The sequence below is a fragment of the Narcine bancroftii genome, chromosome 7 (genome assembly GCF_036971445.1).
Source record: "Narcine bancroftii isolate sNarBan1 chromosome 7, sNarBan1.hap1, whole genome shotgun sequence".
NCBI lineage: Eukaryota > Metazoa > Chordata > Chondrichthyes > Torpediniformes > Narcinidae > Narcine > Narcine bancroftii.
The window spans coordinates 22,450,574-22,469,982 of NC_091475.1; the positions used below are offsets into that span (position 1 = coordinate 22,450,574).

The 19,409-nt window shown below is 44.2% G+C and overlaps 1 protein-coding gene across 1 annotated transcript in view; it reads left to right on the forward strand.

Moving 5' to 3' along the window:
* robo1 (roundabout, axon guidance receptor, homolog 1 (Drosophila)) overlaps positions 1–19,409 on the forward strand; it is a 523,895-nt gene that overhangs the window by 413,511 nt on the left and 90,975 nt on the right. The window contains exons 7-8 of the mRNA XM_069892429.1: positions 1,397–1,535; positions 2,227–2,347. Coding sequence (XP_069748530.1) covers positions 1,397–1,535; positions 2,227–2,347 — 260 coding nt within the window. The remainder of the gene's footprint in view (positions 1–1,396; positions 1,536–2,226; positions 2,348–19,409) is intronic.

Below are 19,409 nucleotides of genomic sequence, written 5' to 3' on the forward strand. Positions count from 1 at the left end.
TATTAAGACATGTACAATTCCCGGTCCTAAGGTATGCATGCATGTTCTGGGAATTCAGGAGTCTTATGGCCTGGGGGTAAAAACTGTTGCCCAAACTGGACGTATGGGACTTAGTGCTGCAGTACGGATCCCAGGTTAGTGAAATGATGCTTAGCTGTGCTTCTTGTCCTCAGACGCTGGTTGTCAGCAGGATGACTTTCCGAGAACATTGATTGCAGTTTCTCAGGAACAATTTCCCAATGAAAGCTGTCAATAGTTCACATCAGAGCTGAACCCAGTTCTCCAGTGCAGGAGACTGAATTCTGGTTGTTCTCCACCCACCCACCCTCATTCTCTGTCGATCACTGTTCTCTGATCACCATTCCAGCCCTGCCATTGCCTCGAGCTGACCCACATTGCTCCTGACCCTAAATACCCTGCTTCACCTCAAGGTGAAATTTTATAGACAATAGACAGTTGCTGCTGGAGTAGGCCAATTGGCCCGTCGAGCCAGCACCGCCATTTATCGGATCATGGCTGATCTTTCCCTTTCAATAACCAATTCTAGCCTTATCCCCATAACCCTTAACTCCCCTGCCCACAAGAGCCTTATCCAACTCTCTCTTAAATATATCAGCGAATCCGCCCCCACTACCCTATGTGGCAATGCATTCCACAGATACACAACTCTCTGGGTAAAAAAAAATTCTCCTCATTTCTGCCTTAAATGGCCTTCCCTGTATTCTTAAACTATGCCTTCTAGTCCTAGTCTCTCCCATCATTGGGAACATGTGCTCTGATTTCACCCTGTCAAGCCCTTTAATAATCTTAAATACCTCAATTATGTCTCCCCTCATCCTTCTAAACTCCATCGCATATAATCCAAGTCTTTCTAACCTATCTACATATGACAATCCTGCCATCCCGAGAACTAACCTTGTAAACCTGCACTGCACTCCCTCTATAGCAAGCATGTCCTTTCTTAAATTTGGGGACCAGAACTGGATGCAATACTCCAGGTGAGGTCTCACCAGGACCCTGTACAACTGCAGGAGAGCTTCTCTACTCCTGTACTCCATTCCCCTCTTTATGAAAGCCAACGTAGCTTTCGCCTTCTTCACCACTTGCTGAACCTGCACGCTAGTTTTCAATGACTGGTGAACAAGTACACCCAGATCCCTTTGCATTACCCCACTCCCTAGCTTAACTCCATTTTGACCTCCTCTCCACCTCCTTCTACAGGTACGTTATCGTAGAACAGAGAAGAGTACAGCAAAGTACAGGTCCTTCAGCCCATGATGTTGTACACACCTGCCCCATATCAATAAAACCCTTCCCGACCTCACACCCATAGCCTTCTGTTTGCCTTTCACCCTCGTGCCTGTCTAAGATGCCTCCTCTTTGTCTGACCCTGCAGAGCGACCGTCCTTTGTGAAGAAGCCAAACAGCCAGGTCCTCTTGGTAGATGAGACGGTGGAATTCAAGTGTGAGGCTCGAGGTGATCCAATGCCCAGTGTCCATTGGAGGAAGGAGGATGGTGTTCTGCCGAAATTCAGGTATAGATGGCCTGTCCTGTCCGTGCTTCCCAGGCACTGTGCTGCTCCAACTGTTGAGAGACTAACAACCCCAGGACAACATTGTGTTTCTACCATTTAGAACCTCCCAGCAAACCTCAGGCCTAACAGAATATATTTAGAACCACGATATGGGCAACACATGCAGAGCAAGATCCCAACAAATAAGCAACAAGATTAATGTCGAGAAATCTGTGATTTTGTGATGGACACTGTGGTTTAAATGTGTGCCAGGACACCAGGGAAAATTTGCTGTTGAAGTTTACATGCACACACACACACACACACACACACACACACACACACACACACACACACACACACACATACTCACACACACACACACACACACACACACACACACACACACACACACACACACACACACACACACACACACACACACACACACACACACACACACACACACACACACACACACACACATCCAATTAACCTACAATCCCCGGTACATTTTGATCAGTGGGTGGTAACTGGAATCCCTGGAGGAAATCCACGCAGTCACGGGGAGAACATACAAACTCCTTACAGACAGTGCTGGATTCGAACCCCATTCCCAATCTCTGGCGCTGTAACAGCTTTGTACTATGCTAGCCATGGCACCCCCTACAACCCCCGGTGCTTTTTTTAACAGTGGCGATCTCTCTGCCAGGTCCGAAATCCTCGGGGGGAACACTCTGGTCATCCAGCATGTGACAGCAGCTGACGTGGGGACTTACAGCTGTGTGGCTGAGAACATGGTGGGAAAGGCCGAGACTTCAGTCACCCTGACAGTGCACGGTGAGTACCCACACCCCGTCGACTACACTGAGAGGGAGAGAGTGGCAAGAGAGAGGGTGAGAGTAGAGGAACGCAGAATGGAATGAAAGAGAGGGGAAGAAAGAATAGATAAAGGAATGGCAAGAAGGACATTTGATAGTGGTTACCAAGTTAAAATCAGAACCAGAATTTATTGTCCAGAACAAGTCTCGAAGTTCGATGTTTTGCTGCAGCGTTATAGTGCAGATATTTAATAAACCACCTGTAGAGCTCGTCGAACGGACCAAGGACTTGTTGATCCAAACCAAGGCTTTTATTAGCAAAAGACAGGAGCTCTTCACAGGTGGCCGACCAGTCCGGAATGACCCGACCTGGCTAGGGACACAACCCTTTAAGGCCCAGACAGTAGGTGTGGCTTAGCTCTCAGCCAATCGCTGTAAGCACAGTCTAGATACTGTAACTATATACACTACATACATTGGTGATAGGTCTATACTAACACACCACCTTACAAAAATAAATAAAAATAGTGCATGAAAAATCCAAGTGAGGCTGTGTCTGTGGTTCATTGATCATTCAGGAATCTGATGGCAGAGAGGAAGAATCTGTCCTTGTTCCATTGAGTGCTCATCTTCAGGCTCCTGTACCTTTTTCCCGATGGTAGCAGAGTGAAGAGGTCATGGCCTGGGTGATGGGGGTCTTTGAGGACAGAGGCTGCTTTCTTAAGACACTGCCTCACGTAGATGTCCTCGATGGAGTGAAGTCTGGTGCTTGTGATGTCGCAGGCCGTCCTAACAACCCGCTGGAGTTTTTCTTGTCCTGAGTGTTGGCACCTCCATACCAAAGAGTGATGCAACCAGCCTGTATGCTCTCCACGGTACACCTGTACAAGTTTTTGAATGCCTTCAGTGATATTCTGAATCTCTTCAATCAACCCACAAAGTATAGTGCTTTTATGAGGGTAAAGATAGAGTAAATGCAAACTGGATTTCTCCACTGAGGTTGGGTGAGACAAGAACTAAAGGACATGGGTTAAAGTTAAAAGAGGAAAGGTTTAATGGGAACATTAGGGGGAATTTCATGCAGAGATTGTTGGGAGTGGGGAATGACTACCAGCTGAAGTGGTGAATGCAGGGTCCATTTTGACATTTTTAAAAAACTTTATTTATTTGTTCAAAAAACAAATAATATATGACATATACAGCAATTAAACATGAACATGAACATTATATATATATATATATATAAAAAGGAAAAAAAAAGAAAAGAAAAGAAACCCCCCCCCCTTCAGCCAACTCTCCTAAGGAGAGCCATAAAAAGAAAGAATATTTTTAAAAAGTTAAATCTAATCAATATAAATTGAAATGTAAATATTCCGAGTATAACAGCCACTTATTAATAATAAAAATTATAATTATCATGCGAAACATATGTAATTTTTCCATTATTAAACAATATTTCATCTCATTATACCATCTATTAATATCAATCATATTTGTATCTTTCCATGTACTAGCAATACATTTTTTCGCTACGGATAAAGCTAAATATACAAAAGCAAGCTGAAACTTATCTAATCCCAAGCCTGTCAGAGGTTGCAAACTACCCAATAAAAATACTGTTAGATCTAAAACTATTTTAATCTTATACAGATATTCTAAAAACGATTGAATTTTCTTCCAAAAAGATTGTATATGTAGACATGACCAAACAGCATGAAAAAAAAGTTCCAACCGTATCACCACATCTAAAAAACAAATCTGATTCATTAAAACATTTTGACATTTAAGAAAAATTGGACAGGTACATGGATGGGAGAGGTATGGTGAGATATGAACTGGGTGCAGGTCAGTGGAATGGGACAAAACAATGGATCAGCACAGACTAGATGGGCCGAAGGATCCATTTCTGTGTTGTATGGAATGTGAGATTGAGAGAGGAAAAGATTGAGGCAGAGGAAAGGTAGAGTGAGAGAGAGGAAGGGAAAATGGAATCTTAATTTGGAAGGAAACAAGAGAGGAATAAGAGAAAGGAGGGAAACAGGAGAGATTATGAGGAGGAGGTGAGTGAAGCAGATAAAGATGTTTTTATCTCAAAGTCAAGTTTATTATCATCTGATTGTACAAGTACAAGCCGACGAAACAGTGTTCTCCAGTTCTTGGTGCAAAACACTCAGACACACAACCAAATATAGCACCCATACAGATAAATAATACATATGCAGGACAATATTCATCTGTACAAATAAATAAATAGATATTGATTAGTGAATACGAGAGTCTCGGATGGTTAGTGCGAGCAGTTCCTTCGGTCATTCACCATTCTCACAGCCGATGGGGGGAAGTTGCCAGTTGGAACCCTTCGCTTTTGGGCATCTCACTGCCCTGGAAGACCAAAGACTTTTCACCCTGTTGATGATCTTCTAGTAGCGAGATGTCTGTCGCTGCATGGTTCCTGGGCAGAGATCGGAGACTCGTCTCTTATGTGGCTAGCTGAGATGAACTAAGACAAGAGGTCCTTCCATCCTTCCGCAGAGCTTCTTTGCAAATACACAGCCAGCAAAGAGTTGGCCGATCGCTTTCTCATCACAGCCATGAGAGGGAGGGAGGTTAGACTGTCTGGGGAGGATTTTGGAGGGATGACCCCTGTCACCACAAACCAAGGGAGGTCGTTGTGTTCGGTGGGAATTTCAGTCGTCTGCTCGGGATACCTCCCCGCCAGATGGAGAGAGAGACATGGAAGAGAGACTGTCAGTAAAGGAGGGCAGAGCTGGTCTTTAACCCATTTTGGCCTTGATCCATGTTCCGGCTGTTGTTTGAGACTGCAGATTGTTATCAAGGCCAAGCCACATCCACTCCCACTAACCCAGGTGCTAATCAGCTCTGATTGTAAGTAGTCACGCACGACTGCAGTCCTGTTCCTTCTGTTTCGTGTTGGGTGTGTCTGTCTGTGTGTGTGTGTGTGTGTGTGTGTGTGTGTGTGTATATATGTGTTTGGGTAGGTTGGTTAATTAGCCACTGTACCCTGTCCTGGTATGTGGTTGAGTGGTGGAATCTGGGGAGAGTTATCATCAGGTGCCAGGACACCATATTGCAGTTGACTGGCTGCCTAAAGGCCTTAGATCCATAGAATACTACAGCACTGAAACAGACCCTTCAGCCCATCTCATCAAACCATTATTCTGCCAAGTCCCATTGATCTACACCTGGATTTTTATCTCCATACCCCTCCAATCCTTGTACCTATCCAAATTTTCCTTAGATGCCAAAATTCACCACTTCAGCTGGCAACACACTCCCATCACTCTTTGTGAGAAAAAGTTCCTTCTAATGTTTCCCCTTTCACCCTTAACTCGGAAAAAGCCTCCTTGCATTTACTCTATCTATACCCCTCAGACTTTTGTCTACTTGGTTCTATTGTGATTACCACTGGTTGGCAATCTCAGTTGTGAGTTCAAACCCCAACTTGCAGGTTGGGGTTTAATTCACAGTTAAATTCAATGTATTACAAGTAAATACAAGTTACAGGTAGTGTATTACGAGTTCATGAAGTGTTATCAAGTCACCCCTCTGACTTAAGTGCACCAAAAGAGGGAAACGCTGGACAATCCTCACCCATGCAAGTACGGGACTCTTGACTACTCCTCCACTCAACCCCCCCTCCCCCAATTACATAAACCCTCACTGAAAAGCCAAATTTTCTATCTAGACCCTACTGCTGGGCCGATTCAGACAGCAGTTAAAAGTCAACCAGATTGGCTCAACATAAAGGCCGGACTGGGTAAGGGGCGGCAAACTAATGTCCTCGGGGACATAAATTTAAATTAGACAAACAGGCCATTTTGGCTTATGAGCCCGTGCCTCTCAATTTACACCCAAACCCCGGTATGTTTCGAACGATGGGAGGGAACCAGACGGAGGCCCCAGGGAAATCCCACGTAGACACGGGGAGAACGTACAAACTCCTCACTGACAGCATGGGTTTTGGACCCCGGTCCCGATCGCTGGCACTGGAAAGGGGTTGCGCTAACTGCTACACATACTGCCCATGTGTGCTTTTAAAGTTTGTTTTGCATGCAGTCTAGTTAGATGTCACGCACATAGGACAGCAAGTAAGACACAGTACAGAGGATAGAGTTACAGAGTGAGATCAGGTGATATGAAGCAAACACAGCATAATTTTACCAGCATGAGGTTCATTAGAAATTCTCATTCTAATTTCAAGTAGTAATTCAACCTGGCCTGTGGAGAAAGAATCTCAGGGTTTCATGTGATGTCATGTATGTACTCTGACTATAAACTTGAGATTTGAATTCAAGAGTCTGATTAAAACAGGAAAGAAACTGTCCTTGATTCTGGTGGTGTATGATCTTACACTTTTTCTGAGACATCCTCCGGCACCACTACTATCTACACTAAGAATATGATCCCACTACCTGGCACATCATCCCCTCTGCTTTCCGTAGGGACTGCTCGCTCCATGACTCCCTCATGCACTCATCCGTCCCCATCAATTGCACCCCCGGCACCTTTCCCTGCGGCTGCAGGAAGTGCCATACTTGAGCCTTCCTCACCACAGACTGGGGCCACAAACAAATGAAGCAATATTTCACTTGTGTATCTGCAAGAGTGGTTTACTGCATCTGGTTCTCACTTTGTGGCCTTCTCTACATCAGAGAGGTTAGACGCAGACTGGGAGATTGCTTCGCTGAGCACCTTCGCTCCACCTGCATCCATGGCAGGGACCTCCTAGAGGCCAACCACTTCAATTCTGCATCCCAATCTCATGCTCACATGTCTGTCCACAGTGTCTGCTGACTTTCCTGTTATACTACCATCTGATATCTCCAGTCTTGCGTTTCTGGCCTCTTGATCCATTAACGTACTTGCCTTTCTTTTTTGAGTCATAAAGGCTCTGAAGTTCCTTCACAAACTTCTCTGCATTTCTCTCTCCATTTTAAGTGGCTCTTTGACACCTAGTTGCCATCCAAACTTGTGGTGACCTGCCCTAATCCTTTGTTAGGTGGCCTAGAGTGTAATATCAATCATTGTGCTCGTGTGAAGAACTTGGGAAGTTTGTCCACATCAAAGCCTTGAGTTAAACACACCCTGTGATTTCCGGTGATCGGAGAGTCTAACAAGGACCATCCCAACCCAGACACAAGATGATCAGTCATACTCTCTTCCACTCCCCACCCACCTCCGATCCAGCAGATTAATCATCAGCTTAAAAACACGATTGAAGGAGACAAATATTGGCCAAGTTGTTAGGTGTATTTGAGGCAGAGATTGATAGGTATCTGAATAATCAGGTTATCAAGGGTTATGGGGATGAGTGGGAGAATGGATCAGATCATGATGGAATGGCAGTGCAGACAAAACATGCCTAATGACCTACCCCTGCTCCTATATATTATGATCTGATTCAAAGATAGTTTCTCTCTCACTGAAATCAGACTCTTGAAAGAACCTCATTTGTAAAAGGTGATCCCCTGATATCACCTGATCCCCTGATAACCGTGCAGATATCTCAAACCTTGCCTCATTGTGGCTTTTCCGCTATTTTAACAATATTTCTGCCTGTAACCCTATGCTCTGCAATTTTAAAGTCATGCAGCACAGAACAGGCCCTTTGGCCTAAACTTGTCTGTACTGGAAAAGTTTGCATTCTGGGCAAATAGAGTCTCAAAAGTCGCTGTTTTGTTTTTATTATTAGTAAAGTAAGGTAATGAGTTTATTGTCATACACATTGTACAATGTACACATGCACTGGAATTCCTATTTGGTGTAGCTGAACCATGCTGACTCCATATATAGTGTATAGAACACCACAGGACAGGGCCTTTGGCCCACAGTGCTGTGCTGACCTTTATAAATCTATCACACAACCATGTCCTTCTAGTTTTCTTACAACTGTGTGCTTATGTGTCTATTGTACCAGCCTCCATCACCCACCTCCGGCAATACATTTCAGGCATCCACCACTCCCTGTGTAAAAGGAAAACACGTACCTTAGATGGCTGTTCTAAACTTTGTCACTCACCTTAAACAGATGCCCTCTGGTGTTGGCCATTACTGTCCCAGGGAAAAGGTTCTGGCTGTCTGCCCTATCTATGCCTCTTATAATCTTATACACCTCTATTAAGTTGACTCCCCCCAGATTCTTTCACCCATTGACACACTCGTGGCAATTTACAATGGCTGTATAGGGCCTTGATCGTGTCCATTAGACCAAAAGATGCAGGATCGGCCATTTGGCTTATCGAGTCTGCTCTGCCATTTGAATTATGGCTGAATGGATTTTTCCCCTCAACCCAATTCTCCTGCTTTCTCCCCATAACCTTTGTCACCCTTACTATTCAATTCCTAATGACATGGTGTCTGTGGCAATGTTGTTCCTCATCTCCATTCTAAAGGGACGACCTTTTATTCCGACGCTGAGCCCTCTGGTCCCAGACTCTCCCACTACTGGAAACATCTTCTTCATGTCCACTCAATGTGGCCTTGGTAATTATACTACAGCACAGTTCAACCCTTCAACCATCGATGTTGTGCCTACCTATATATTCCTATTAAAAAACTAAACCCTTCTTACCTCATAACCCTCAATTTTTCATTCATCTATGTGCCTGTCTAAATGTGTCGAATGTTCCAGGCTCCACCACCATCCTTGGCAAGGTATACCAGGCATTCACAACCCTCTATTTAAAATATTTACCCCTGATGCCTCCCCTAAACTTCCCCCCCCCCCAAACCTTGTACACATGTCCTCTGGTGTTTGCTACCCCCACCCAAAGAAAGGCGCTGGCTGTCCACCTTATCTCCTGCCTCTCAGAATCTCAAGGACCACTATTAAGTCACCTCTCACCTTTCTTTGCTGGGAGAAAAGTCCCAGCTCTGCTACCCTTGCCTCATAAGATGTATTTTCCAGTACCAGGCAACATCTTGTAAATCTCCTCTGCGCCCTCTCCACAGCCTCCACATCCTTCCTAACCAGAACTAAAAACAATATTCAAATTGTTGGGGTTTGATCCCAACCCTAAGTGCGAGGCATCCCTGACTGAGTTGCGTCTCCGAGCCAGTGGAAATCTCCAACACCAGGCAAACTTTTTTTTACCCTTTGCCGTTCCGGAGATTTATTTGTATGTTTATTTATGGTTTTCTCTATTCCTCTCAAAGGAAATGAGACATAACAGTGCCTGACTGACTGATAACTTTGACCCTTGTGAATACATAATGTTTTAGATCAATCCTGATATGACTGAGATCCAAACACATAAACAATTCATTCCATTCTTGGGAGCTGACTTGAAAATATTCATGTTTTACCATCACCACACCTTCTGTAGCCTTAAATTCATGATTTCAGAGCCTGTATATTGCCTCACTGAGAACAAATGGTCCTTGACACAGAGGTCATGGACTTCTTTTTCAGTTTTGTTAGTGCTGGTGCCCGGATTAAGTTACTGGATTTGTCACCCAGGTGCCTGTCCTCATAGTCCAGACAGTGTGAGTGGCAGCTTGTTAAGTTTGCCTTCAGCTCCACATAGAGGTGGATGATGTATGTCAGGGGCATCAGACAGAGTCACAGAGAGGCGTGTTAGAAAAGGTCTGACAAATGCAGAACACGAGCCACGGTGAGATATGGGGCAGCACGGTTGGCATTGCAATTAGCGCGGCGCTGTTGTTGCACTAGCGACAAGGGTTGGAATCTGGTGCTGATTTTAAGGAGTTTGTACATTCGCCCTGTGAATATGTGGGTTTCCTCCTGGTGCTCCAGTTTCCTCCCACCATCCAAAAATGTATTAGGTCCGTGGGTTAATTGGACAGCACGGGCTCGTGGGCCGAAGGGCCTGTTACCATGCTGTATGTCTAAATGTTAAAACATTTGAAAAGAAACAGACCCTTCAGCCCAAAGAGTTCTTGGTGACCATCTAGCACCCATTTACATTCCATACTATACTAATCCCATTTTATATTCACCCCACATTCTCATTGCCCCTGCCCCTGAATTCTTACCTCTCCCTTACATACCAAAGACAATTTATAGTGGCCAATTTACCTACCAATCCACTCCTCCTTGATATGTTGGGGGAGGGGGAAATTGGAGCTCCCGGGAGAAACCCCACAGGGGGAACATGTGAACTCCACACAGGCAGCACTGGAGGCCAGGCCAGAACTCGGGTCTCTGGAGCTGTGGGGCTGTGGCACGATTTGTTTCACTGCCCATTGCACTAATCAGGCTATCAGGGCTGGGCGAGAGGCAGGAGACCCCAGTGCTATTTCAAACGTACCCGGGGAAGGGGGCGGGAGAGGGACATTATAGCAGGCTTAGCAAGAGGAGGAAAACCGAAGGGTGTGTTGGATGATTTCAGACCATCATGTTGGTCGTTGATGTGGTGTGGATGGAGCCATCACTGCCTTGAAACTCTTGGGAAGAATAATCCAGGTTTATTTGTTGATGTTGCAGTGAGATGTATAAAATCATGAGGGGCTTTTCCAGAACCATAAATTATTGTCGTGAACATGTCACAAAATTTGCAGCCACGTTACAGTGCAAATATTGCTATAAATTACATATAAAATTAAATTTGGTAAATGATTGTAGGACTAGAGGACTGAGCCTGAAGGTGAGAGGGGAACAATTTAAGAGGAACTGAAGGGCTAACCATTTCCCTCAGATGGTGAAATGTACGGCTGGAAACAGCTACAGAAGCAAGCCCGTTACAACTTGGCATCCAAGCAAGTGGGCGGCGTGGTTAGCGTAGCGATCAGTGCAGCACTCTTACAGCACCAACAATCAGGGTTAGAATCCTGCACTGTCTGTACTTTCTCCCCGCATCTACGTGGGTTTCCTCCCACGTTTCAAAATGTACTGGGGGTTTGTAGGTCAATTGGATATAATTGGGCGTCACAGGCTCGTGAGCCTGTTACCGTGCTCTATGTCTAAATTTAAAAAAATAAAGTTTGTTATCTCATTCACTACAGGATGAGAAGTTTGGACAGATAAACAGATAGGAAGGGCTTTGAAAGATATAGACCAAATGAGTACAGAATAGCAACTTAGTCAGCCTGGACATGTTGGGGTGAAGGGTCTGTTCTGTGTGACCCTGTGAGTCAAGATCACTCATGGCTGTGGAAAAGCAGGCTAGGCTCAAAGTTTGGAGTAGCTAACTCCTATTTCTTATTGCTGTGTTTGGATTGATTTATCACCTTCCAGCTCTCTTTCAGGATGTCCCATTGTCCTTTGCAGTCCACCCTTGAAGTCCACCCACCTTGATTTCCCTCCAATAGCAATGGTGTGATGGTTGGGCCATCAACCTTCAATGGACGTTGGTGAACTCATTCCTCACCCTGGCTCAGAAGGGACCAGTTCCTCCCTCACCTGCACCAGATTATAGATTGGCTCAAATCAAATGGAACATGAGGAGGGATGTCTTCACGCAGAGAATGGAGGGAGTGCGGCACAAGCTGCCAGTTGAGGTGGTGAATGCGGGTTCAATTTTGACATTTAAGAAAAATTTAGACAGGTACATGGATGAGAGGGGTATGGAGGGATGCAGGTCAGTGGGACCAGGCAGAATAACAGTACCTATATAGATTAGACGGGTTGATGGGCCTTTTTCTGTGCTGCATGTTCGATGGTTCTAATCAGCTGTATCGTTTATTGTCATAAATGTATAACAACAATAGATGGGCATCAGAATTCTTGAAATTAACATAACAAACGTGCCAAATTAACAAATCGAGTGAAACGTGAAAATCTGCAGATGCTGTGATTGTAGTGAAAACTCAGAAATGCTGGAGGAACTCAGCAGGTCTCGCAGCGTCCATAGGAGGTAAAGATACATTATCGACATTGCAGACCAGAGCCTTTCTTCAAGGTTTGAGTGAAAAAGCAGGCAGGTACCTGAATTAAAAGGCTGGAGAGGAGAGAAGAAAGGGCAGGGGGAGGAGCACAGGCCAACAGACAAAAGGTGTTAATTGGATATGGATAGTCTTTTAATTCAGGTGCATGCTGCATTTTACTGATTCCTTGAGTAAGGTCTCAGGGCCAGAAGGTTGCTGATATATCTTTATCTCTTACGGATGCTGTGAGACCTGCTGAGTTCCTCCAGCTTTTCTGTGCTTTTACAAGTTAACCATTCCTGGACAGACTCATTCTCATTCTGTGCTGTGGTATGTCTCCAGCTAGTGTTGAGTAAAGATGTATTTCATTTCATCTTCTATGTCCGTAAGCAGTGATGACTGTTCCCTTGTTGGTGCATGAGATGCCTTTTCCTTCCTGGTTACTCTTTCTGTAAGAGGTGCCCAGGATCGCTTTTGTTCTTCCAGAGTACAAGATCGGAACTGAGACACCATCCAAATTAGTGGCCTTAAAACACACACAGTGCTTTGCATTGCCGTCAGGTGCATGCTGTCACATTCCACATGTAGTGGACAAGCCAAGCGCAATCGTAAAACACAGGCTGCCTCTAAGCACACACACAGCCACCATGTGCATGGTTTCCAAAGCACACAGACATTCCTCACACTGTTATAAAACATAGAGTGGTAGAACACTGGCTATCACGTCATTGCACACTAATTCAGTTTCACAATGCAGCCACAAAATATGTGTTTTTGTCCAACCGCAGTCATAATGCACACGTAATTCAATGAAAAAGCCACAAAATATTTACTGTCACGAAACATGCAGTCAAAAGCCACATACAGAACATAAAACATTACAGCACAGTATAGGCCCTTCAGCACACAATATTGTGCTGACCTATGTAAACCTATTCACAACCATCTAACCCTTCCCTCCCTCACACCCATAACCCTCTATTTCTCTTGTATCTATGTGACTAAGAATCTTTTAGATGTCCCTATTGTACCAGTCTCCACCACCACCCTGTCCACATATTCCAGGCACCCACCATTCTCTGTGTAAATAAACTTACCCTTGACCTCTCCCCTAAACTTTATTCCTCTCACCTTGTGCATATGTTTTCTGGTATTGACCACTCCCGCCCTGGTAAAAAAAAAAGGTGCTGGCTGTCCAATCTACCTCTACCTATGAGGGTAAAAAAAACAAATCTGAAGGCTTTATATCTTAATGCAAGAAGCATTCGGAACAAGGTAGATGAATTAGCTGTGGAAATTGAGATAAACAAATATGATTTGATTTGGATTACAGAAACATGGCTGCAGGGTGGGCAAGCCTGGGAACTTAACATCCCGGGGTATACGATATTTAGGAGGGATCTGCAAGAAAGAAAAGGGGGTGGGGTAGTACTGATGGTGAGAGAAGGGACCGACACGATTGACAGAAAGGATGTCAACTCGGAAGATGCGGAATCTATATGGGCAAAACTGAGGAATAGCAAGGGGCGGAAAACGTTAGTGGGGGTGGTATATAGGCCTCCAAATAGTAGTGTAGAGGTGAGGGAAGGCATTAAAAGAGAAATTAGAAAAGCGTGCAATAAGAGAACAGCTGTCATCATGGGAGACTTTAATTTGCATATAGATTGGACTAGCCAAATTAGTAAAAATACTGAGGAGGAGGAATTCCTTGAATGTTTACGGGACGGTTATCTAGACCAATATGTTGAGGAACCAACTCGGGAGCAGGCCATTTTAGATTGGGTATTATGCAATGATAAGGGGCTAATCAACAATCTTGTTGTACGAGGCCCTTTGGGTAGGAGCGATCACAATATGATCGAATTCTCACTCGACATGGAGAGTGATGAAATTAAATCCGAGACTAAGGTCCTGAATTTAAATAAAGGGAATTATGATGGTATGAGATGGGAGTTGAGTAAGATTGATTGGGTGGAGTTGACTGTGGATAGACAATGGAAAGCATTCACAGATCTAATGGAGAAATTGCAAAAATTGTTTATACCGGTTTGGCATAAAAATAAACCAAAAAGGGTGACTCAACCGTGGATAACAAGGGAAATTAGAGACAGCATTAGGTCCAAAGAGAGAGCATATCTATTGGCCAAAAACAGGACCACAACCGAAGACTGGGAGCAGTTCAAGATGCACCAAAGGAGGACAAAGGGATTAATCAAGAGAGCAAAAATAAATTACGAAAGTAAGCTTGCGGCAAATATAAAAACCGACTGCAAAAGCTTTTATAAATATGTCAAGAGGAAAAGATTGGTGAACTCCAGAGTAGGTCCTTTGCAGTCGGAATCAGGGGAATATATAATGGGGAATAAGGAAATGGCAGACCAATTAAATTCTTACTTTAGTTCTGTTTTTACAAGAGAGGATACAAATAACCTCCCAAGGATGTTGGGAAACATAGAGACTAATGCAAGGGAGGAACTGAAAGAAATCAGTATCTCTAAGGACATGGTCTTGGGGAAATTGATGGGATTGAAGGCAGATAAATCCCAAGGGCCTGATAATCTACATACTAGGGTACTTAAGGAAGTGGCCATTCAGATAGCAGATGCTTTAAGAATTATTTTCCAGAACTCGATAGACTCAGGATCAGTACCCATGGATTGGAGGGCAGCTAATGTTACCCTACTATTTAAAAAGGGGGGTAGAGAAAAAGCAGAGAATTATAGGCCGGTGAGCCTAACATCAGTAGTGGGCAAAATGATGGAATCCATTATTAAGGATGTAATAGCGGAGCATATGACTAGCAGAGAAAGGATCGGACAGAGTCAACATGGATTTACAAAAGGTAAATCGTGCTTGACAAATCTATTGGAATTCTTTGAGATGATGACAGGTAAAATAGATGGGGGAGAGCCAGTGGATGTGGTGTACCTGGACTTCCAAAAGGCCTTCGATAAGGTCCCGCATGAACGACTGGCTTACAAAATCAAGGCTCATGGGATTGGGGGCAAAGTATTGATGTGGATTGAGAACTGGCTGGCAGGTAGAAGACAGAGAGTTGGGATAAATGGCTCATTTTCTGAGTGGCAGGCGGTGACCAGTGGGGTGCCACAGGGATCTGTACTGGGACCCCAGCTGTTCACAATTTACATTAATGATCTGGATGAGGGGATTAGATGTAATATCTCCAAATTTGCAGATGACACTAAGCTAGGAGGGGTTGTGTGCACGGAAGAGGGGGGTCAGGAAGCTCCATTGTGATTTGAATAAATTGAGGGACTGGGCAGATACATGGCAAATGCACTACAATGTGGATAAATGTGAGGTTATCCACTTTGGTAATACAAACCGGAGGGCAGATTACTATTTGAATGGCAATAGATTAAGAGATGGGGAAGTGCAGAGAGACCTAGGGGTACTTGTACACCAGTCTCTGAAGGCGAGCATGCAGGTACAGCAGGCGGTTTGAGTATAGGAACAAGGATACCTTACTGCAGCTGTACAGGGCCTTGGTGAGACCACACCTGGAGTATTGTGTGCAGTTTTGGTCACCTTATCTAAGGAAGGATGTTCTTGCAATGGAGGGAGTGCAGAGGCGATTCACCAGGCTGATACCTGGAATGGCAGGAATGACTTATGAGGAAAGATTGCGCAAATTGGGATTGTACTCGCTGGAGTTTAGAAGATTGAGAGGGGATCTCATAGAGACCTATAAAAATCTGGCAGGACTGGACAGAATGGATGCAGATGGGATGTTTCCAATGGTGGGAAAATCCAGAACCCGGGGCCATGGTTTGAGGATAATAGGCAAACCATTTAGGACCGAGATGAGGAGGAATTTCTTGACCCAGAGGGTGGTGAATCTGTGGAATTCATTGCCACAGAGGGCAGTAGAGGCAGGTTCATTAAATCTATTTAAGAGGGAATTAGATCTATTTCTTCAGTATAAAGATATTAAAGGTTACGGAGAGAAGGCGGGGACGGGGTACTGAACTTTAAGATCAGCCATGATCTCGTTGAATGGCGGAGCAGGCTCGAAGGGCCAAATGACCTACTCCTGCTCCTATCTTCTATGTTTCTATGCCTCTCATAATCTTGTAGACCTCTATATCAGACAAGGCATACACGGTCACAGAAGCATAGTGTCAAAAGAAAACACCCTCTAAACACAGTGTCAAAATGCAGAGTCTCAAAGCAGGCACTCTACACACCTTCTCAAATGCACAGTTTCAAATTAAACACTCTTTAAAACAGTCCTTGAGTTGTTCAACAGGGAAATAGGCTCTTTGTCCTGCACAGAATCGCAAAACACTTTGTCATTAAACACTTGCTGCTTCAAAACAAACTCAATCCCAAATCACATATAGTGACAGCATGTGCACAGTTTCAAACATACATCAGACAACAGATGTGGACTCAGAGATAGCTGAACAGAGGAGAAGTGGAGGCCTGAAGCATATCAGCTGCGATGTCATGTACAGCAGACTTGATGGGTTGAATGGCCGAATCAAGCTCTTCTTTTATATATTTGTTCTCAGGCCATGCACTGAAATGGAGCATGCAGACGTAAAACAGGTACCAACAAACCAGTCACAAGGCACACACACAACCTCAAAGTACACACACTCAGAATTACAGACAGCCCTTAAACACACACACAGCCTCAAAGAACACACACTCAGAATTACAGACAGCCCCCAGAAACACTCACACACAACCTCAAAGTACACACATACAGAATTACAGAAAGCCATTAAACACACACACAGCCTCAAAGAACACACACTCAGAATTACAGACAGCTCCTAAACACAAACACGACCTCAAAGAACACACACTCAGAATTACAGACAGCCCTTAAACACACACACGACCTCAAAGAACACACACTCAGAATTACAGACAGCCCTTAAACACACACAGAGCCTCAAAGAACACACATTCAGAATTACAGACAGCCCCTAAACACAAACACAACCTCAAAGAACACACACTCAGAATTACAGACAGCCCCTAAACATACACACAGCCTCAAAGAAAACACACTCAGAATTACAGACAGCCCCTAAACACACACACAGCCTCAAAGAACACACACTCAAAATTACAGACAGCCCCTAAACACACACAGGCTCAAAATACACACACTCAGAATTACACACAGCCACTAAACACACACACAGCCTCAAAGTACATACACTCAGAAATACAGACAGCTCCTAAACATTCACAGCTTCGAAGTACATATGCTGAATTATGCACAGCCTCTAAACACAAGCACAACCTCAATGTACACACACTCAGAATTATACACAGCCTCTAAACACAAGCACAGTCTTAAGGTACACACACTCAGAATTATACACAACATGTAAACACACACATTGTCTTAAAGTACACGCTCTAGATTTACACACTGCCACTAAATACACACAAATTCCAATTAGAAAGTATATATAAAATGTCACACACAAAAGATTTGAGAATTTACACATTTATGTACGCCAGTGAACAAAGGCAAACACATTGCATGCATTCAAACAGCTCAGGCTTTTTAATTCATCGTTAGAATCATTGGGTAGGACAGATCAGCCAATTTATGGCATTTCTTCAGGGACAAAAAGATTGGGAACCTCCAAACAACCGTGCTACAGAACTGAGCTGCATACTTATCAGGATGCTTAAACCACAGAGAAAGATACTTGTATCAACTGTAACCTTGGAGGGCATGCAGGGGCTAGCCTGAACATATATCGATCAAAAGCGATTGAGCAAATTGTTATTCTCAGCGCTTCAAACAGTGCGTGGCCAGTGAAAGAAAAGGGCACCTCTGTCTCATAACCATTAAAGTTACCCTTTTGATATTTTATTTTGTTGCTTTGATGTGTCAGTGCCACTACTTATTGCCTAATTACATGTGACTAAATTCCAGTCTGTTGGGGGCGTCCAAAGCTCTTGTTGGTCTCAGCCCCCAAAGGATGGGGTGCCAGCGACCTGTGTGCAAGATCTCTTTCACTGAAACTTCATCACTGCACAAAGATTGGCCTGGGTTCAACAACTAATTGGCAACAGGAATCCTTACCTGGATAGAGTGTAGCTAGGGCAAGCACTCAAAATGGGTAAAGGAATGCACAGTTGCATACATAAATCAGTGAATCCGCTCAGCAGGATATATGCAGCAGGGAGGTTGGCCACTCAGCCCATTGAGTCCCTGCTGGAAGAGGAACAGTCCATCTCATCCCATTTCCCATTGTGGAACTTGGACCCTAAGAAGTAGGGGCAGAAATAGGCTATTCAACCCGCCGAGTCTACTCCACCATTCCATTGTGAGCTGATCCATACACCCACTTAGCCCCACTCCCCTGCCTTCTCCTCATAACCTTTGATACCCTGACTATACAGATACCTATCAATCTCTGCCTTAAATACACCCAAGGACATATCCTCTCATCTCCCGTTGTAGGAAATTCCAGAGGTTTGCCGCTCTCCAGCTAAAGAAATTCCTCCGTATCTCTATTTTAAATGAATGCCCTTCAATCCTAACGTTGTGCCCTCTTGCCCTTCACTCCTCTACCATGGAGAATAACTTTGCTACTGGTCTTTCAACATGCAAAATGCTTCTATTTCTAAATGAACTGTACTCCAAGGAGTACAGTCCAAGAGAAATCAAATGATCCTCAAGTGCTAATCCCTTAATTCCAGGAATAATTCTTGTGAATCATCTCTGAACCCTCTCCAATGCCAACGCATCATTGCTTAAATAAGGAGTCCAAAAACTGTACCCTGTATTCCAATTGAGGCCTCACCAATGCCTTATAAAGCCTCAACATCATATCGCTGCTCTTATATCCTATTCCTTTAGATATAAACGCCAGCATGCATTCCTATGAGATTCTCACCCACCTCTTCATTGGACTCTGCACTTGAGTCAGTCTTTGCCCCTTATGTTCCAGACCCAAATGCTTTATGCTGTTTAAAAAAATGCTTTCCCTTGGCAGATTTGATTCTTGAGCAAGTCATCTACAAATACCATGTCCCCTGGTTCTTGAACCCTCTCCACCTACCAAACATTCACCCAATAAGATCGACAGGTTCAAAGACCATTTGACATAGGAGCAGAAATAGGCCATTCAGCCCATCGCGTCTGCTCCACCATTTAAGAGCCAATACATTTTCCCACTCAGCCCCACTGCCCGGCCTTCTCCCAATAATCTTTGATGCCCTGGCTAAA